General features: G+C 49.9%; 1 protein-coding gene across 2 annotated transcripts in view; it reads right to left on the reverse strand.

The window, feature by feature from the left end:
- tsc2 (TSC complex subunit 2) overlaps window positions 1–22,676 on the reverse strand; it is a 55,937-nt gene that overhangs the window by 6,783 nt on the left and 26,478 nt on the right. For both annotated transcript variants that reach the window (XM_062548750.1, XM_062548743.1), the window contains 6 exons: window positions 22,366–22,524; window positions 22,008–22,123; window positions 21,653–21,898; window positions 9,512–9,727; window positions 6,983–7,125; window positions 5,886–6,616 (listed from right to left, as the gene is read on the reverse strand). In XM_062548750.1, the coding sequence (XP_062404734.1) occupies window positions 5,886–6,616; window positions 6,983–7,125; window positions 9,512–9,727; window positions 21,653–21,898; window positions 22,008–22,123; window positions 22,366–22,524 (1,611 nt within the window). The remainder of the gene's footprint in view (window positions 1–5,885; window positions 6,617–6,982; window positions 7,126–9,511; window positions 9,728–21,652; window positions 21,899–22,007; window positions 22,124–22,365; window positions 22,525–22,676) is intronic.

The following is a 22,676-nucleotide window of genomic DNA, read 5'->3' on the forward strand; positions in this document are numbered from 1 at the left end:
TACAAATAAATAAGTTATTCTGCTAGAATATCCTATCTGGCAGAAGCCTACTTAGATGTGGAGCAGTCATAATCAGGTCTTGTTCAAGCATGTAGCTAGACGATGAGCTCCAAAGGTTACCACCTCATCAAGCACTCTCTGATTCAGTCCCACGTATTTCAGACGAATGCTCATGCAAGTGAATGAGTGTGTTACTACAATTCAATCACATTTTAATTGCAACTGGCAGTGTTAGTCACACTTATCTGACACTTTTGTTTCTAAAATAAATAATAAACGCATGACAGTCATTTGAAATGACACAATAAGACTGTAAACTGCAAAGTGGAAAAATAGCTGTTCTGGGGAGTTAATCATTCATCTTTGAGACACAAGAGAAGACAGGTGAAGGACAGCTTCCATTCTGAAGTTTCAACCTTTATGTCAATATAGCATGTCCTTCCTCATTTCAAAAAGAAGAATACACCATGACAGAATATCTAAAAGATGTATATAGTATCATACGTATATATATCGTATATAATACCTCCAAGAAAATGAGTAAATAAAAGAAAAAATGGAAAATGGAAATAACATTAGTACACACATACAAATCAGTGGCTGGAATACAGTACAACAGTCTACCTACTGTATCTATCTATCTGCAGGGCTGCAGCAACTCAAGCTTTATACCGACAGTACTCGATGACCTTGAGAAATCAGAAATCTACGAGAGAAATCGCTGGAGATGAAGGAAAGATTTTTAAGGTCACAGGAGTCCAAAATAGTGTGTGTGGGTGGAAAGCCCCCACCACAGCAGTGGCAGCATCAGGCTGTGCTGACATTTCTCGTCTGCAGGAACTGGGAAACATTTGATAATTCAAGAGAGAGAATAGATATAATGGGAGTCCGTGTGAAAAATCACTGGAGTTCTCCTTTCAGACGAGAGGAAAGATTTGTAAGGGCACATGAGACCAAAATAGTGGGAGAGGGGTCGGGGTTTGGCTACCCCTGAAAGCGCTACATGGTGCAAATCGAACACTGCAGAACCCCCCCACCACAGCAGAGGCTACACCAGGCTGTGTGGATATTTCTCGTCTCTAGGAACTAGGAGACACTTGATACTTCAGGAGAAAGAACAGAAATAATGGGAATCTATACAACATCACACAAACACCTGTTGTAGTGTGTTGTACACCTGAGGCTCTGGAGAGGATTACCCACCAGTGGGACAATGGCCCACAGCACAAAGCTAACGCACCACTGGAGCAGCTCAACAGCAGGACAGTGAATATTCTAGAAGGGCTGGCTTAGTTTAAGCTGTGAGTCCAAATCCTACTGAGAATCTCCTGGCACCAGTCGGAGAGCCCCTCCAGCACTACAGTAGATGGGCCAGCTACAAGAATGGGAACATCAGAGCAGAACAATGACAGAGCGGCCACTGCCTCATTTTAAATGTCCAAAAACAGGCACTGCCACAATGATCAATTTATCGAGTTGAATACTTCTGCAAGCAGAATAACATCATTTCAAATGTATTTATTCTGACTTTTTGTAGACAAATAATTTATTTTGCCCTTGGAAATATCAACAGCTCGGGTGTTCCAAGTGTAATCCTGCAAGCTACTGTAGATGGGTCGAATTGAACCACTTTACTGTACATTAAATACATTCAGGTGTTCAATAATATAGCACTGCATCTATCTAAGCATCTCTCCAGTGCAGACTCTGGAGCGTTCCCTCAGACTTTGTTGATTGATGAGAAGCTACATGCTCCAATGGGGGGAAGAAGCAGGACTGATCCAAGCCCAGTTGCTTCAACAGACATGACATTTGTTGAACAGTCATGTGATTCATAGACCGCACATTATCCAGGAGTGAATGGGAAGTTCTCAATATCGGGGCTATTGGAAGTTTCGCTGCAACCACTGAAGAACGATCCGAACTCCAGGCACAAATTGTAAGTGCCATTTAATACAGATCAACAACATTAATCCACAAATGAAGCCAAATTACATATAATTACGATACATAATAATTATGTATATATAATTATATACAATTCACAAATTTCATGCACTTCTGTATCGAAAAAAAAAAAACTAATTGGGGAAAAAACATAACTGTCAACTGGAGTGATGCTACCCTACAGCTCTGGATAAAACAAGTTTGTTGTGTCCTCGGTCTTAGTTGGAACTTTTACACTCCTACGCAATTTCCACATAAGTGTGCTCTGATCTCATCAAACGCTTCAAAAGTGCCGAAGGCCACTGGCAAGCTGGCCTGTGATATCTCATGTCAATTTCCTCCTTGCTTCCCTCCTAGATGAGCTCTTCTCACTTGTGTTCCACACTGCTGCTGCTGTTGTTGTGGGACACGTGGAGCTGAGCACCCAGCTGATAAATCACGGAGTGAGAGTGTGGCACTTGTTGTACACAGCATAACCGAGGGATGCGACCGGTCTGTGGAGGGAACACGCTCGGGGCTTTGGTCATGCTACTGAACTCTGCTTATTCATGATGTGCTTTTCTAACAAATTAGCATTTCACCAGCCAAACTTATCCAAAGTTTTATTTAATCATTTCCCTGTTGCTGTCAAGGAGGTGCCTGTCATAACAAACTTCGCTTCACTGCTTGGCCCCCAATTAATTGTAAAAATAGCCCAAAAAATGAATGAATCTTTAATTAATTAAAAGCACATCAACATCAGACCTTTCAGCAATATAAAAGATCCTACATCAATAAATGAATTTCCTTTAGCCTGATTAGAGTGAAATCAGCTCAAACGGAGCGCTGGGAAAAGGCTCTCCAGACTAATCTTCAAACGGCCAGAAGTCAGAGAGGGGGAAGAAATGGGCGCCGCGCTATTCACACACCAGCTTTTGCTCACTAACACTCACCGGGGGAAAAAACACAACAACACATGCCTTCAGCTGAGAGAATGAATGACCAAAGTGGCTGATGGTAGAAAAGCGAGAGGGAGACGGCCTGCTGGAGACAACAGGCCCATTACAGAGGCTCCACACGCAGGAGCAGCAGGAGCAGGAGCAGGAGCAGGAGCAGGAGCAGGAGGAGGAGGAGGAGGAGGCCGAGTGAGCGAGCAGCCGTGGTGTGATGCAGCCCGCTGCTCCTCTGGACGCCTCCTCCTGCCCCTCCTCCTCCACACGGCCCTCAGCCTGTGGGCGCCCACTCCAGAGACTAACACGTCCACTCCCGGCTCCACCTGCCAATACGATGAGCATCCGATGACGAGCACCGGGCGGCGCGGCGCGGACACACACAGCGGTGGCCCAGCCTCGCCCCGACAACAGCGGCTCAAAATAGAACCGGCGGCGACGCCAGCACACACACACACACACACACACACACACACACACACACACACACACACACACACACACACACACACACACACACACACACACACACACACACACACACACACACACACACACACACACACACACACACACACACACACACACACACACACACACACACACACACACACACACACGACCTCTACCGATATGACGTCTCATTTGGGTTTGGGTCAGAGCCTAAAACTTCTCCCGAGAACCTCGGCGTTCAGCTAGTGCACGGTGTGCCAGTCGTCTCCGTCAGCTGTCATCTCTGGTCATGACGTCCAGCCTGTTTCCTGCCTCCCCGCCCCGGTGGGATGCCCAGTCGCGTCCGACAGCTCCGCGGTCACTAAGCTCCCCTCCAGCAGCGCTGCCCCATTTGTCCATTAGACATCAAACGCTGACTATTCTGACAGATGCTGCGACTGCGATCTGATTTGCAATATAGAAGTCAGGCTTCAGCTCCAAGTGCACTTGAGCTGATTTGGTGCCTAGTGGCTGAGAGGCTCCGCGCTGCTGTGAGGTGCTCCGTCACGCATGGAGCATGACAGGAATGTAAAAGCCATAGATGTGATGTGACACTATTAGCCCTGGGGGCAGAGCTGACTACTGCACCATTAGCGGCAGCTCCTGTGATTGGCTAATGGCATTAGTTCAAATCGCCATTTCAAGTAAAAATTGATGAATCGTGCCGCTCTACAATCCAGGCACCCCGTGCACCCAGAGAGCCACCGAGTGAGACACATCCGGGCCACATCCGGGCCACATCCGCGCCCCTGTCAGCTTAGAGCAGGTGGGCACCTTATCCCAGCTCCAGGCAACATCTCACACCTCGCAGCCTGCTGTTAGATTGCGGCACAAAGCAAGATGGATGACTGTCATTTGTATGCAATTGCTGTGGCAGTAAAGCATGGAGAACAAGTCACTGTGATAGCGGGGGGGGGGAGAGAGAGGGAAAATATGACATGTCCATACAGATGGCTGAGGTGATGGATGCAGGCAGGAGAAACTGTGGCCCGCGGGGGCCCATAAGTGGCTGTTTATGGAGACGAATGAGCTCAAATCACGCCGCTACGGCTTTACTGCGCACATCAGTCACTCCGCTGAGCCGCCGAGTACTTAGGAAATCAACTGAAAAAAGCTACAACAGCTCTCTGCATTGGCAAATAAAGAGAACACAACATTGTCCCAATGCAGCTGAATCCCTCTCATTGTGATCAGAGTGTAACACCAATGAGGACTAATTAGTGGCTCAATTAGAGCTTTTCAAGGGTGATGCATCTACACAGCTGGTAAAAAGACTCAAGCAATCAAAAGTAATGTGAGGGGAAACTGCTTGTTTTCCGAGAGCACACAGACATTTTCCTACATCTGACAATGTGGCTGGATTAGTCATGCTGATACGTTATTTTATCATCCTGTTTACATTGTCATGACCAACTTTTACCGCGGTACATTAGAGAGCATTTTGACTGGTGGCATAACAACATGGTATGGTAACAGCACTGCCCAGGATCAAAAAGTGCTACAAAGAGTTGTCAGATCAGCACAGCGCGTCAAGGACCGAGTCACCATCGATCCAGGACCTCTGCAGTCAGCGCTGAAGACGAAAGGCCAAGCGCATAGTTTCTGACCCCAGTCATCCCAGCAACCATCTTTTCCCCCTCCTGCCTACTAGAAGACGGTACAAGAGCATAAGGACCCGCACCAGCAGATACAGGGACAGTTTCTACCCACAAGTCATCAGTATGCTGAACTTTTTTGTTTTTGTTTTTCCCTTTCCCTTCTCTCTCCATCCTTTTTTATACTGTAGTATATATTTATTATTTATTTTCTTTTATTTATTCTTGAAGATGAAAGGACACTTGAGCACAATGAATTTCAATGCTTATAAATGCTTATTTATGAGTAGATGACAATAAACTTTGAACTTGAACATTGTAGTGTATGTTGTGAGTGGTATCTTCTATATATCTATCTAGATTATGCATTCTACTGCACACAGAAACAGACCTGTCCTATCACCTCACATGAGTCAGTACTGCGGTGTGGCTCACCTGGGGCTGTGACTGGATAACACATTCTAGCACTCTAGCCCAGTACACAGAAACAGATCTGTCCTCCTAATTACCAGCAGCTCATTTTTGTCCTCTCTAGAGGACCTTTCTAAATTGAAATATCTCCCACACCATACTTTACATACTACTGAGCCAGCTCCTTTTGTTCTCTACAGAGGACATTCAGGACTTTTAAATGGTATCACTCATATGGTGGCACTTCCTCTTTTTCTTCCTGGAAAATTGGGTCCATTTGACCAATGACATTTCAAGAAAGAAAGGGGAAGTTCACAAAACCCCACCCCCATATGTTTGATACCATTTAAAAGTCCTGAATGTCCTCTGTAGAGAACAAAAGGAGTTAGCTCAGTAGTATGTATGGTGTGGGAGACATTCACGTTTACAAATGTCCTCTAGAGAGGACAAAATGGATCTCTGGTGCTGAGCCTCGTCACATCATACGGGTCAGTGCTGCGGTGTGGCTCACCTGGGGCTGAGTCCGCTGGCCTTCTCAGAGTTGGAGGGTCCGGGCCTGTTGTGGTACGAGTCTCTGTCCATCTTCCTGTCGCGGCGGGACGAGGGGGCGGACACGGAGATGGTGTGGCCGCGGGGGCGGTGACCGCTGGGGGAGACAGGGCCCGGCTGTGGCTGCGCAGGACACTCCAGACGCATGCGAGGAGCCGAGGAGGACGAGGACACGCTGGCACCTCCACTCACCCCACCTCCTGCTCCTCCTGCTCCTGCTCCTGCTCCTCCTCCTCCTCCTCCTCCTCCTCCTGCTCCTGCTCCTGCTCCTGCTCCTGCTCCTGCTCCTGCTCCTGCTCCTGCTCCTGCTCCTGCTCCCACTACTCCTCCTGCCAGAGACGCTGTTGTTGCCGTCGATGTTGTCGTTGTTGCGGAGTCACCCTGCCCACCCGCCTCACTAGCGCTGGCGTCCCGTTCCCCCGCGGCCTTGCCCTCCACAGAGGGGCGCACCCCGGGCACGTCGCCCACCCCTGTGCCCGACTCGGCGGCCGCCTTGGCGAAGGCCTCGGGTAAGGTCTGGAGCTCCGGCGAGGAGCTGGACTTGTTGAGCGTCTGGGAGTGGGCGAAGGGCAGGTCGGCGTCCTGCGGCCCCGTCGGGGAGAGGGCCAGGGGGGGCTGGTCAATGGGGATGGCCCCCTCACTCACCTCCTCCAGGGTGGACTTCTCATCGTCCTGACTGGAGCTGGACGATGACTGGAGGCAAAAAGAGCAAATTAAAATAAATAAAGAAATAAATAAATGACAAACAAAAGCTAACTTGCTGTTGCCTTTCAATTATTCATTTAAAACGGTGATCTTTGCTCTATGCAAATGAGCAGCACATGTCCAGGGAGAGTGATTCATCTAGTTATTCTACTGAGCCCTATGGCTATACACATGGAGCTGGTGGCATTTGGGCTTCCTACGAGAGAGACAGAGGAAGGTGTCTGGGGGGTACCTGTCGGACTTGTCGGACAGTACAACATTCAACCTGACATTTTCATCACGCACACTGGACACTCCTGTGCAGGTGGGAGCCCCTCCCTTAGAGTCCCCTGATTGGCTGGCCGGGTCTCTTACCCTGCTGAGCGGGACGGGGGTGCTCTTGCTGAACTTGTCGGCGCTCATGAAGATGGGCTCTGAGGGCATGGCCTCAAACTCCTCCAGCTCAGGAGAGTCTCCACCCCTCACGCCCACACCCTCCTCCAACACCACCACCGAGTCTACCAGCCAGAGAGAGAGAGAGAGAGAGAGAGAGAGAGAGAGAGAGAGAGAGAGAGAGATAGACAGAGAAAGAAAAAAGAAAGAAAGGAAGAAAGAAAGAAAGAGAGAGAGAGAGAGAGCACAAGATGTCATTGAAGAGCAGGTGTGTCAGGAAGTCAAGGGCACTGTAGAATGCCCTACGGTGACAGAGCCACACTTGTGAACATGCAGAAACACAAACCAGAACTACACACATACTAAAGAACCGTCATGCATGGACACAAGCAGAACATTTAAGACAAAATCATCTATTTCTGTTTGCTACCTCAGATTGGAGAACATTTCCACATGAGCTCCACTACCCATGCATGAGATCATTATCTACTGCCGTAAATCACAGAGAAAGGCAAAACAACGCACAAAAATATACAAATAAACACTCTCACACACACAGAAACACACACTCTCACTCTCACACACACACTCTCACAGACAGACGATGGATGAGTGGGGCACACAAGCGGCATCTTCATTGATTGGTTGTCTTCTTGAGAGCAGCGTTTTCGATTCGGAGCGACACACAAGACAAATTGCGACCACAGTGGCACAGTCCAGACCTCTTGAGCACTTCAGGCCTAAGCCACCGAGGACGCAAATCCCCGGGCCGCAAAACAATATACCGGGAGCACATCAACCCAAATTACAGCAGGAGAGGAGAAAAGGGGTGTGTATGTGTGTGTGTGTGTGTGGGAGGGGGGTCCAGAGTCTGGATGAGCGAGTGATCCAGACGAGATGGAGGAGAGCTCAAACGGTCCTCACTGTTGCCATGCAGGTCACACGCCTGGAGAGTTAGAGCACACAGATGGGGGGGGGGGGGGGGGGCTGATGGAGAGCTATCACACTAACAAGATGGAGGGGAGAGAGGCCGGATTAATCAACGCAGCTGGGAATCACCACCCATCCCATCCCGCTCCACCCTCGGGAGCCGGCAGGTCGGCAGAGCGATACTGGAGAGGGGATCGGATCGGGGTTTGATTGGTTTTCCCTTGCCGGGGAAAAGAGCAGTTAATCAAGAAGAATCACCAGGTTAACACATGGAGAGAGAGAGAGAGAGAGAGAGAGAGAGAGAGAGAGAGAGAGAGAGAGAGAGAGAGAGGAGCAGACAGACAGGCAGCCAGAGGAGGAGGGGAGGGGAGGGGGAGGGTGTAGAGGCCCAGGTGTGGAGTACCTGCCCAGGATATGCTCCTGTGCAACCTGCCCTGCAGCTCAGGCGTCCACAGAGAGGACAGAGCGCCCACTGCAGAGGGAAGAGGCGCGCCGTCGTCGCACACACACACACACACACACACACACACACACACACACACACACACAGCGACAGCAAAAACAGCTCCATACAAACTCAAAAGGCAAACAAATGAATCAACATGTGAATACAACAAGGCAGAAACATCAGATGTGCTGACAGCAATGCAAGACAACACTGGATCTTTCTATGGAGGACGTGCCTGCGGCAACACCCTGATGATGTAGGGACCAGAGTGGCTCACAGGCTCATACTAATCAGTCACACTTGGAGTGGGAGCCCAACATATATGAACACATATATGTGAGGTTGTGGTTATGCACGTCAGACAGACACTGGACCATATGCACAAAGCAGGTGTAAAGAGTGACTCTAAACAGTAGCTGTATTGGGTAGTTCTTAGACATTTAGAGAAGAGCTTTTGATCCCATGTCTAGCGTGGCATCTCAAGGAAGAGGAGTTTTTGAACAACCAAGAACAAAGATAAAGAACAAGCCAGCAGAAGAGCGCTCACTGGTTGTGCTTGAGGAGAGGCATCTAAAGGCAGAGAGCACACCATTACAGATAAAAGGATCAAAGGAGACAAAAAGAGAAAAAAAAAAGAAAAGAGAAAAAGAGAAGAAAAACCGTTGTCCTGAATGCAGTTTGCTAATGAGTCAGCAATATACAGCGCTCATAAATAGTGCAGCATGAAGAGGAAACAACAGATCTCGTTGGTGTCATCAGGATGCACACTCCACAGGCATTGTACCATCAAGCTCCTAGAGTGCTAGTACAACCACGTAGAGGCAAATAAATAATAAATAGTCTTCTAACTTTCCTCATCTTTAAAAGTCCAATGCTTTCACCAATGCTTCCACCAGCACTCCACTCACCTCCTCCACCAGAGCCCCATCCTTAGCAGAGACCAGCAGCTTCCTTACCCTCAAGCACGTTCACTCTACCTTCTCCAAAGCAGCCGCCATGTTGAGCACAAGCCTAGCTATCTCTACAGCACACACACACTCACACACACACACACTATGCATGGGATTGTGCAGAAGGTCTCCACGGGCATGTGTCCAGGTGGTGTGTGTGTGTGTGTGTGTGTGTTCCCTCACCGGTGTTGGAGCGCTGGATGAGCGAGGGCTTGCTGAGGGCGGGCGGCGTGGCGGCGTCGGTGGCGGCGTCCACGCTGGTGCTGGTGGGGGCGGGCGGCTCCTTGATGCCCTCCATGGCCATCAGCACGCTGGACAGCTCCTGCAGCGGCATGTTGCCCAGCTCCGACGAGAACGGGCTGGGAGGGTTCTCCAGGCACATCAACCAGCTGGTGTTACCTGCACACACACACACACACACACACACACACACACACACACACACGCACACGCACACGCGGAGCCAGTGAGACAAAACTCATGCAAAACATTCAAATAAAAAGATGTTGACAAAACATGAGGTTATGGATCATACCCAGAATAAGGAAGGTTAAGACTTCAGAAAAACTAGAAACAAACATTAACTGTTGACTGCCCCTGCACTACACTGGGGACGGAGTAAAGAAACACTCCAATTGGAACAACTTCAAGGGATTTAAGGCCTTACTTGACGATGATGAGTAGACCTATTGTACAGTGTTCCAGCTTTTCCCCTTTTTAATTATTTTAAGTTTCACTTTCTTTTTTGTTCTTTTTGGTGCTGTCTGTCTGTCTGTCTGTCTGCAAGATAACTCAAAAAGTTATGGATGGATTTCGATTAAATTTTCAGGGAGGGTCTGAAATGACCCAAGGAAGAAACCCAAGGAGGAAACAATAACGGGAGTTATCCGTATCACCGTTTGGATTCAGGAGGCGGTTATGTTTTTGCTTGGCGGAGCATTGCACTCCCTGAGTGCTTTTCTACCGTAGTTGTTACTTTGTTTATTTTTTCCTATTTGGTGACTGTTCTTAAAGCTCAGTCAAGTGCCCCTGAATGAAGAGTGGTTGCTGAAGTGCCAGAGCACACATAGCAGGTTGTATCCAGACAGCAGCAGAGCTGCGGGGCCCATCATTTCCCAGCTCTACTGGAGGGCTTTATGAACAGGGAGCCCTCCCCTGGCCTGTGTCTCTCCACCCCCACTTCACATCCCTCCTGCCCTCATTACCTGCTCTATATTACAGACCACTGGTGGAAACATCAAACATTAAAGCACCTCACAACTGTAAACGCTTTTCTGACCATCAGCTCTGCGCTCCGCACTCTAAGCTGACCAGCAGGCCTGCCGTCACATTTCATTACCTTCATGGTAGTGGGAGTGTGGGACCATTTCAAAGCCCAATTGCAAAAGCAAAATGATAAAATACACTGACTGCACAGCCCCAAACAATTCAAGCACAGAAAAAAGACACACACCAGGGTTTCCCCCTCTGTATTCAATAGCAGCACAGCGGCGCTGCTACATTTTCAGCATGGCCGCATGATCAGTCATATCACAACAATACTTGCACACTGTAAAAGCACAACAGCCAAAAGTCATCTTTAAACTGTTTTGTTTGAAGTCATGACTAAGTAAAGCATCAAATCCTCATGAATCCTCTCATTATGCAGGACATGTAGGCAAGGCGTTTTTCAGATATTGAGGTCAGGGGCGTCGGTACATTCGAGTAACCTGCATACAAGCCACTACTTCCGAGTTCCCATTTCCAAGTTGTTAATTATTTACGAGTTACCTACATATGAGATACGACTTCCAAGTCACGTTCTATTTCATTTCTCCTGACCGCCAGAGGCGGTGCTTTCAGCACCTGGATGTTCATCACATGCACTTGCAGTTCGAGTGTCTATACCAACAAAGTCGCTAGCGACAGGGGTGACGTACCCCCCACGTGGGTACTTAACTCATTGGCTGCCAGCGATTTTCAGTGCAGAGCGCTCCATACTGCCAGACGTTTTACAGCATTTTGACTGTTTTTCCAAGATCCACCGAACGGTGAGCTTTATGACTATGTAAACACCGAAGGTACCAAATGAAAGAGTAGACTCTCTTCTTTCACCAGGAAAAAACGGCTTGTTTCTATCGTTTTCCGTTCTTTAGTAATCGTCAGTAGAACATGGGTTAGTTTTGCTAAAAACACCTGTTTTTGACCAAAACATGGAGAAAACGATCTTTTTGTGAAAATCAACTTTTTAACGTTAGCGTTTCAGTAGTATGTCAACCACGATTGCACTGTTATCTCGTCAGTCTCGTCAAGGTTGCTAGGGACTCTGATGGTCGCTAAAGACTCTGAACAGGATGCTAGACTTAGCAAGCTAGCACTAGCAAGGTTGTTGTTAGTCTATATCGCAATATCCAATGTAAATGGATCATACCGTTAACGTGTTTTCCATCCTTGATGTAAGAAGTAAGCATATTTATTCCCTGCATCGCGTGCAAACTAGATCCACTGTGGTCGATCTTCAGTGTGTTTGCTAGTTGTCTCTGCATGACTTGTGCACTCAGATACTAATGATCCAAATGGCACTTTTGCCATCTAGAGGTTCGGATCGCTAGTGCAGTCTGTTTACAAGCCTGAAACTCTGCCAGATCGTTCCCAAGCCCACCCAGGAGCCCTCCCCATTGAAAAACGCAATTGACGTCTAAAGACGTCAATGGCAGTCAACGTATGTGTCTGAAATGACGTTTAAAGACGTCAATGGCAGTTAATGAGTTAAGGTACGCTCGCCCCGGAAATGATCTCTTATCATCTTCTCGTGCATCTGAAGGTTGTATGTTCGTAGTGTGTGAGTTGCGTTGGAGTCTTGAAAACCTTTTTTGGTGGGAGTTGCGTTTTTATCGCCCTCCTAAGACTGCGATTCAGCTAAAGTCATTTGTATTCTGCTATTCAGGTAAGTGAACTTTTTCCTGCTAATTCCGCTGGTGAGTGTTCCCGCTCTGACTGTGTTTTCACCGCTTCGCTCCGGGTGTGTCTCGCCTCAAGGCGATCGGTTGCAGGTGCTCCAGGCCAGGAGCCTGCTCCTGTGGCGTCTGGCTGCTTCGCGTGTGGGTGTGTTTCTCGCCCTACGGCGTTCGGTGCAGTTTTCGTATACCTGCTGTTCGAAGTGTTTCACGCTAACTCGTGCATGCGGTTACCGTTGACTTCGTTGTTTTTGGAAGATTAATAACTGAATTGACTTGTTTTTGCTCGGGTAAGCTGCGACTCTGTTCTCCCGTGATTGTTTGTGTTGAGGTCTGGTTGCATGCGATCAGATAAGCTAGGCTGCTATCCCTGATTTAGCGAAGCTATAACGTTATCTAGCTAGCTGTATTTGTGCCTATATTTGTTTGTTTGTGTGGTAAGCTACGGCTCTGATAACCCCGATTTATTTAAGCCCAGGTGAGTAGCCTGTATTTGTTTGTTAATATGTGGTAAGCTACGGCTCTGATAACCCCGATTTATTTAAGCCCAGGTGAGTAGCCTGTATAAGTTTGTTAATATGTGGTAAGCTACGGCTCTGATTTATCGACCACGATTTGCGGTCTGTATCTATCTGTTTGTGTGTGGGTAAGCTACGGCGACCCGCCGTTTATTCAGCCTTAGTTGTTGATCTTATTTATTGTTGGACAAGTTGGGTTTAATTTCCCACGACTGCTCAGGTCTGTCGAGCGCCAGCCTTGTTTTTCTCATTGAGGTGAATCACGCCTCTTGTCTCATACGGCTACATTGGGTAGCCTAGGCCTACTGGTATCCATAAACGCGCCTAGTGAGTGTGTTCGCTCCGTTCTCTTGATTTGCGTGTTTTCCTTTGCTGGCGTAGCCAGTGCCTTACCCTCCTATTGGTCGTGTGGAGGAATCCTAATGATATCCCTTGTCTGATGAGCTCGGATACTGACCTTTTTGATAAGTGTTGGCTTGATAAGGTAAGTATGTTTATGATCTGTGGTGCATGCGGTACCCCCTCCATCCAGACGATGGTCACGACCATTGCCCCGATTGCCTGGGCATCGGGCATCTAAGGCAGGGCCTCACCGAGCAGGCATGCATGAATTGTCTTTGCCTGAGCGTCGCCTCGCGAACGGCTAGGCTGGCCCAAGTAGAAGGCAGACTCGACTCTCAGCTGCAGCCAGCTCAAGGGGAGACTGTGCCATCCACCAGAGCACAGAAGCGTCAGGCACCATCATCTCAGGGGCCCACTGACCAGTCGAAGCGTCCTAGGGTAGACCCACTGGCACGAAAGGTAGACACCTTAGCTTCTGACTTAGCGGCAATAAAGGTGCTCTTAGTCAATCTTCGGCCTGTAGGGGCGCAGCCTGCTTGTGACTCCGCAGCAGCGGCTTCCCAGTCATCTTCTGATGCGCCGCCCCCGGTACTGTCCCCTGCAGTGGACATGCCAGAGGAGGAGGATGTGCTGTCCACCAGAGCCTCAGAGAACCTTGACACTGTTGATGAGTGGAGAGAGGGGCAGGCAGACATGGTGTCCCATGACTCTGGCCCTGACTCCCTTGACGCCACCCGCAGCTCACTGCGGGCGTCTGTGACGAGCTGTATGTCGGTCATCAAGCCAGCTGTAAAGATCGCACTGGCACGACTGGGGTTGGATTCTGCCCCTACTGAGGTGGCAGGGCAGAATGCCTTTTTCCGGCAGGCCCCCGCTTCCACTGCCTTCATGGTGCCTCCTTCATCGCCCTTCCTTGGGGAGCTTCAGAGGTGCTGGGCTGACCCGAGGCAATTTTCACACCTGCCCAGCGATTGCAGGACCTTGGCAAACATGCAAGATGCGTCCAGCTATGGCCTGGATCGCATGCCCACCATAGAACCGACCCTTGCAGCCCTTATCCTTTCGCCGGACGAAGCATTGAGACCCGATGCACGCTGTCCGCGGCCACAGTGTCGCCTAACCGATGATTTCATTGGCAAGAGCTACGATGCAGCGGCAAGGGCAGCCCGCATAGGCAATTCTATGTCACATTTAATTTTGGCCATGTCGCAGTCTCTCCAGTCCTCTGGGGCAGACCCGTCGGTGCAAAGCCTGGGCGAGGCCTCCTTACAGGCGTTTGCTTACATGTCGAGGGAGCTTGGACGGCTAATGTCGTCACTGACGCTCGCTAGGCGTCAGATATGGTTGGCTCAGTCGCCGCTCTCAGAGCCCAGTAGAAGGGCCCTCCACACTCTCCCTGTGGTCCCAGGGCAGCTGTTTGGAGTGGCAGCACAGCAAGCCTTGGAGCGTACCCTCCAGGTCACCCAGGCCAGGCAGCAATTTGCTAGCCTGCAACGCCCTCTTCCACGGACACGAAGACCCGCTCCGATCACTACCACTGCCCCACCGATGCCAAGACCCTTCACTCAGGCGAGAGCACCCTCGGCGGAGAGGTTTCGCCAACCTGCCAGGAGCCGGCCCTTTCGCCAGCCACAGCGGGACCCAACACAGGGCTATCGCCCCCCTAGAGGCCGTAGGGGGAGAGGGGCCCGACAATGACTATACAGTTCCAGCGGTCGGCCGCTTTACAGCTCAACAGCTCAACAGCTGGGGAGCTCTGACATCAGACGCCTGGGTGATTTCCACCTTGTCCCATGGCTACAACATCCAATTCAGGCGCCGACCGCCAAGGTTTCACGGGGTCAGGATGACCACCGTTTCGGACCCGGCCAAAGCCTTGGCCCTACGCCAGGAAGTCCTGGCTCTTCTAGAAAAAAAGGCCATCGAACCAGTAGATCCGCTTTCACAAGACAGTGGGTTTTACTCAACTTATTTTATCATCCCGAAGAAAGGGGGCGGGCTTCGCCCCATACTGGACCTCAGGCGCCTGAACAACCACCTCAAGGTCCTCAGGTTCCGCATGCTCCGTACCACCGACGTCCTGCAAGGCGTCAGGCCGAGCGACTGGTTCACGTCCATAGATCTAAAGGACGCGTACTTCCATGTTCCCATCGCTCCCCATCACCGCCGGTTTCTCCGCTTCGCCTTCGAAGGGAGGGCGTATCAATTCAGAGTCCTCCCATTTGGGATCTCTCTGGCTCCCCGAGTCTTTACGAGGTTCGTCGCGGCGGCACTTTCCCCGCTTCAGGGCAGAGGTATCCGTATCCTCCCGTACCTCGACGATTGGCTCCTATGCTCACGGTCGAGGGAAGGCGCACTTCACGACTTAGCTCTGCTGATCGAACATGTCACCAAGCTGGGACTCACGGTGAATTACACCAAGAGCTCGCTTACACCCTGCCAGAGAACCGTGTTCATCGGCATCGAGCTGGATTCTCGGCTGATGACGGCAGCCCCGTCACAGCGTCGAGTGACATCGCTCAGCTCTTGCGGCAGTTCAGGAGGGGCCACACTCTGGCTTTCAGATCTTTTCAGACGCTGCTGGGGACACTCACGGCAGCTTCAGCGGTGGTCCACTGGGCCTACTCACGCTGCGACCTCTCCAAATCTGGGTGAACGGCCTTGGGCTTCATCCTCAACACCACAGGCACAAGCTGGTAAGGGTCACTGCCAGTTGCCTACGTTGTTTACGCCCATGGAGGAGGCGCTCACGCCTAACCCAGGGGGTCTCGATGGGTTCCATACCATCCCGCAGGGAAGTTGTCACGACCGACGCATCTCTAGCCGGCTGGGGTGCGGTCTGGCAATGCAGGACTGCCCAGGGTGCATGGCCAGCGCAACAGCAGGGGCAGCACATAAACGTGCTAGAGCTGAGGGCCGTCATTCACGCCCTCCAACATTTCCTTCCCGTGCTGGTCGGCAGGCACGTTCTGATCAGGACAGACAACACCTCTGTGGTTTACCATATAAACCACCAGGGCAGCACCAGGTCCCTATCATCCCTGCGGCTGACCCAGCGTCTGTTGGCATGGGCCTATCCTCGGCTGCTGAGCCTGAGGGCCGTGCATTTGCCGGGCATAAGGAACACAGCTGCAGACTTTCTTTCGCGGCAACGCCCCCATCCTTCGGAGTGGAGACTTCACCCAGACGTGGTGCAGACCATCTGGCACCGTTACGGCAGGGCGGAGGTGGATTTGTTCGCCTCTCAGGCCACGACGCACTGCCCCCTGTGGTTTTCACTGGGGGAGTCAACGAGCCCTTTGGGTCAGGACGCACTGGCACACGAGTGGCCACAGCAGCTCCTCTACGCCTTTCCACCGCTCCCGCTCGTATTGCCCACGTTGGAGAGGATCCTCAGGGAGGGTCACAGAGTTCTTCTGGTAGCCCCCAAGTGGCCCGGGAGAGTTTGGTTCCCCATACTCTTCGGACTACTGGAGGGGGAGCCTCTCTGTCTTCCTGTACGGGCAGACCTCCTCTCGCAGCTGGGGGGCCAAATTTGGCACCCAGACCCGGCACGTCTTCAGCTTTGGTTATGGCCTCTCAGGGGCCCAAGCCTTTGCTAGGGGCATGCAATCCTGCAGTGGTACGGACCATCCAATGCTCCCGTGCACCCTCCACCAATGCGCTTTATGCAAACCGGTGGAAGCTCTTTGTCAGCTGGTGTCGCACACACCACCAGGAGCCAACAACTTGTTCAGTTCCCGTTATTCTGGACTTCTTACAGTCACGCCTGGACAATGGCCTTGCACCATCCACCATTAAGGTGTATATAGCTGCAATATCAGCTATGCACAGCCGGGTAGATGGACTCACTGTGGGGTCCCACACCCTGGTGAGCCGTTTCCTTAGGGGGGCTCAACGACTGCAACCCCCTCAGCGAAGCCCAAGAGCCTCTTGGGACCTGCCCTGTGTTCTGCAGGCCCTGTGTAGGCCCCCATTCGAACCTCTAGGAGGATCGGAGCTGAAGTGGCTTTCAATGAAGACAGCTTTTCTTCTTGCCATGGCATCAGCTAAAAGGGCGGGTGAGCTGCACGCCCTGTCCATTAGCCGGGAGTGCCTACACTGGACCCCCGACGGCGCGGGGGTGACTCTATGGCCTAACCCCTCATTCCTGCCAAAGGCTTTTTCCACATCCTATGTCAATCAGCCCCTCAGTCTGGTGGCCTTTTCACCACCAATTGAGGAAGGCCAACAGGCGCAATGCGCACTTCTGTGCCCGGTACGAACATTGAGGGCGTACATCCAAGCGACGGCGGGGGTCCGGCACTCAGATTCACTCTTTGTCTGTCATACAGGACATAGACGGGGCCAGGCCTTGTCCAAGCAACGGCTGTCGAACTGGATTGTGGAGACCATTCGCTATGCCTACGCTAGCAGTGGCAACCCAGTCCCCCTTCACATCCGAGGCCACTCCACTCGGGGTGTAGCGGCATCATGGGCAGCCCTGCGGGGCGTCCCACTTTCTGACATCTGTGCCACTCATAGGTCCTCATAGGTAATTCTTCCTCGTGACCTTGTTGGCATATGTCATCCAGGTGCTGAAAGCACCACCTCTGGCGGTCAGGAGAAATGAAATAGAACGAAGGTTATGCATATAACCACGGTTCTATGAATTTCGGATGACCGCCAGAGCTTGGCTGTCACTCGGAATGGGGCCGAGAAGACTGCTAAGAGATAATTTCCGGGGCGAGCGTACCTTAAGTACCCACGTGGGGGGTACGTCACCCCTGTCGCTAGCGGCTTTGTTGGTATAGACACTCGAACTGCAAGTGCATGTGATGAACATCCAGGTGCTGAAAGCACCGCCTCTGGCGGTCATCCGAAATTCATAGAACCGTGGTTATATGCATAACCTTCGATTTACCTACTTATGAGTTACCCAGGTACCCACTTAATACGACTACCGATTTAAATGGGAAGGTATTTAATATGACTTCATCCGATTTCTCTCTTACTCCAACTTCCGATTTATGACTTTCCTACTGTATGAGTTAAGAGTTACCTACTGTACATACCTCCGAGTTATGACTTCAGAGATGCGAGTTACAAGTTCCCACTTCCAAGTTGTTAAGTACTTACGAGTTATGACTTACCTTCTTACAAGTTACCTACTTATGAGATATGCCTTCTGAGTTATGACTTAACTACAGTTAAGCCCAAAATTATTAGCCCCCCTGAAATTTTGGAACATTACTCTAAAATTCTCCCTAAATTTTTCATCCCTGATCACATTTTAAAAATCAAACATTCGCCAGTGTTATTATGTAGAATCTGGTGCATTTTGGAGTGTTAATATATTATTAGGAATGCTTAATCTCAAATTGTGTGAAAAGTGGAGTGGTCAAAATTAATAGCCCCCATGTGATTGTTTTGCTTTTAAACACACACGACCAAATTGTCACCTTTCAAGCCACACCTTTGCAGTTAGTTAATGTCCAGACAACACCTGAACACCCAACCAGCATTGATTGTTTACCTAAAGACTTCAAGGAACAGGCCTACAGGCACTTGAACACCTGTCTGAGAGGGGACTGCCTTTACAGGCATACTGAAGATAAAGGAAATCTGTCTGGACCTCAGAAAGAACATCATTGAGGCCTATAATATGGAGAAAGGCTATACTGTAATCTCTAGATGCTTCACAGTCTGTAGAACAGCCATGCAAGGCATCATTACAAAGTACAAAGAGTTCCAAGTTTGTGCAAAACAAACCTAAGTGTGGATGAAAATGCCAAATATCTCAATCTAGAGAGAAAAATCATCAGGGATGTTAGCAAGCAACCCTGCACATCCGCCAAAATGATAGTTGCTGACCTTGAGACCTCTGGGGTTAAAGTCTTGAGGAAGACAGTAGCGAGGGATTTTTATTGTGGAGGCCTCCAAGGTCATCGGCTGAGAAAAAAACCATTACTCCAAAAGGGGCGCTTCAAAGTCAGACTGAACTTTGCCCATGCACATTTAAAAGCTAAAAATGAGTTTTGGAAAACTGTCCTTTGGTCTGATGACATTAAACTGGAGCTGTTTGGGCACATGGATGTTGCCTATGTTTGGCGAAAAAAGGGAAGGCCTACAACCATAAAAATACAGTTCCCACAGTGAAGCATGGTGGTAGGAGCATCATGTTATGGGGCTGTTTTGCTGTCTCAGGCACAGGGAGCCTTGTTTGGGTGCATGGGATCATGAAAAAGAAAGATTATGTTGACCTTTTGAGGGATAACATCAAGACGCCTGCTCTTAGTCTAGGCTTAGGTCACCACCAAGTCCTTCAGCATGATAATAACCCAAAGCATAGTGAAAAGTGGTCTGAAACACCCTAAAGGATACCAAAATCAAGGTGCTGGAATAGCCTACACAGAGACTAGACCTCAACCCCATTGAGAATCTGTGGCACGTGCTTAAAGCAAGAGTCCATACAAGAAAACCATGCAGTTTGGACGAGCTGGAGCTAAAGAGTGCTTAAGATATATGTGCCAACCTAGTAAAAGACTATTCAAAGAAGTTGTTGTCAGTTGAAGCAAAGAAAGGCTATTAATGGTCTGGGGGCTAATAATTTTGAACATGTCAATTCTTGCTTTTCTTGTCACAAATCAGAGCATGAGTAAACAATGATCATCAAACTTTGTGGGCATACTGTCTTTGCGCTTCTGTAATCATATAAACTAGGCACATTTTTGGAAATGGTCATTTTCATGTATAAACAAAGGATTATGTCTGAATTCATAAGGGGGGCTAATAATTTTGGGCTTAACTGTACTTACAAGCTACGACTACTTCAGAGTTACCTAGATATGAGATATTTTTCCCCACCACACTCGCAGTGGTTTGAACCCATTCGAATGCAGTCTGCGAATCTCCATAGGAAATGAATGACCTCTGGTCGTTTCTCTGCCGTATCTACAGTGCCAAAGTGAAGGGGGCATTAAGAGGTAGGATTAAGACTAGCTTACTCACTCACTAATAATTCCAGCATATAAAGATCTGCCTCTCCATTTCTCCCCATCTCTCCACACAGCTTTAAAGGCCCCCTAAAGAGCTGCTATACTACAGGAATTCGGAAGTCTCTTTATACAGACTGCTGCTGGTGCATTTGGTGCAAATTGTATATCGGAGTTAAGTTCATACTTTGCTGCAAAAGAAGCATATTTAGTGTGGGTTACTCTGCATCTCTGCATCTCCCCATCCCTGACCAGCATATAAAGACCATTTCTTGGTCTAAATACTCATTTATTGTCGCTAATAAATTGCTACAAGTTCGTTTGAAACTGAAAGTTGACAGACATGGACTAAACGCTTCCTCATATAATGCTCGTGTTTCCTCACATATCGGCCCTTTCTCCTCTCTCCTCGTTCTCACCTCCTCTGGTTGCATTTACACGAATGAGACATCTTCGATGACGCCGAGCTTTAAACGATTTCCGGGGCACGAGCTGGAGGACCGAGGAGAGAGGCCACATGCAAACAGACGATTGAGATCCACCCCTGGACTGGTTCCTGGGGGAAATCTAGGGGCTGCGATGCTCACTGAGGTCTTCACAATGATGAGCCAGCAACAGAGCTGAGACTAGTCTACTGTCCTGGGCTCACACAGCCATCACACATGGAGCAAACGAACAGGGACACCGACTGCAAAGAGTGCCAATACTGCACACACACACACACACACACACACACACACACACACACACAAACGACAGAATGGCAAAACAGGGGAGCTGCTGCTCCTAAAAGATAAAATAGTAAAGGCACAATGGAGATCCCAGAGAGAGAAGCAAGAGGGATGGAGTGGAGGGGGGAGACTAAACAAAGAGCAAGGAATCTATTCCTCATACATCATCTTAATGCTAGCCACTGGGGGATATGCAAAGAGCAGAGCTGTGGCTGTCAGGTGGCATTACAGAGGGAACGGCATGGGGACAAGTCCAAGGTCAGGTGCACTGCAAGTACCAACAATGATGAATTACAAAACCTCAGAAAGTTTAACAGCAAAGTCGCACTGCTCCTTTGGGCTTAAGCAGGTTAGGAGCAACTAAATTGGATCATTATGAGGATGGGATGCAACTCCCTGTGTGTGTGTGTGTGTGTGTGTGTGTGTGTGTGTGTGTGTGTGTAAAAGAGATGGATAGAGTATTTGTGAGAACTTTTTCTCCACTACCCACTAAGGGCTAGCTCTGCCTCTCCATTTCTCCCCATCTCTCCACACAGCTTTAAAGGCCCCCTGAAGAGCTGCTGCATTACAGGGATTCGGAAGTCTCTTTTTACAGACTGCTGCTGGTACATTCGGTGCATATTGTATCAGTTAGGTTCACACTTTGTTGCAAAAGACGGCTAATTAGTGTGGGTTACTCTGCATCTCTGCATCTCCCAAGGAATTACAATACTTATAATTGCTTATTTATGAGTACATGACAATAAACTTTGAACTTGAACTTGAACCCTATCCCTGACCCTGCCGCTGTGTCTGTGTCCATGCTGACGGTCTGCCTCCTCACCTGAGGGTCTGCGGATGAAGATCTCGGCCCAGCCCTGCGTGAGCATGGGGACGAACTCGGCCAGGCTGGCCTTCTCCTTGAGCGGCGGGGGTCTGGACGAGGCGCTCTGGTCATCAGCGCCGCGCAGGGAGCCCAGGCCGTCCAGCGGCGGCCCAGGAGGGGGCAGTGGCCCGCCGAGCTCGCCATCGGAGGGGGACATCAGTGGACTCAGGCTCTGGGCCGGACCCATACGCAACGCATGGCCCCCTGGAGAGGAGTGGGTGTGGAAGGGGTCAAGTACAGTATAAACACAGACAAACACTAGCACACACATAGACAAGACATAAACAAGTCACACACACACGCACACACACACCTGACATGGAGCGCACGCGTATGCGTGTGTTTCTGTTGTTGAGCTGCTGGGTGGACTGGGACTCGAGCTTGGCTGGAGCCTCTTTGGTCTGTCTGGTGTGGAGCGACGGGTCTGACCTGCAGCACAACAAAAAGAGTCCCAGGAGACTGTGAAGACTGAGCATGTGCACATACATAACTTGTGTGTGTGTGTGTGTGTGTGTGTGTGTGTGTGTGTGTGTGTGAAAGTGAGTGAGTGAGAGTACTGTACGTGTGTGTGTGTGTGTGTGTGTGTGTGTGTGTGTGTGTGTGTGTGTGTGTGTGTGTGTGTGTGTGTGTGTGTGTGTGTGTGTGTGTGTGTGTGTGTGTGTGTGAGTGACCTGGTCATCTCCCCTCCTCCTCCGGGCCGTTGAGCCATGTCCAGTCCCAGGAGGGCTTGGGTGCGGGCGCCTCCACTGGTGGTGATGGTGACCAGCTTGTTCCCCACCAGCCAGGTCATACTCTGGCCCCCAGACAGCAGGAAGTCCGCTATGGGAGACCTGCAGCACACACAACACCAGCACTCACCATACTGTACAGGCAGCACAGAGACACGGGGGGGAGGATCCAAGTGCACGCATGCCAACCAGCACATGAATGCTGCTTAGGCAACGGCAAATTGGCATTGAATTCACACATTCCAAAATCACTA

The sequence above is a fragment of the Sardina pilchardus genome, chromosome 1, assembly GCF_963854185.1.
Source record: "Sardina pilchardus chromosome 1, fSarPil1.1, whole genome shotgun sequence".
NCBI classification, from domain to species: Eukaryota; Metazoa; Chordata; class Actinopteri; order Clupeiformes; family Clupeidae; genus Sardina; species Sardina pilchardus.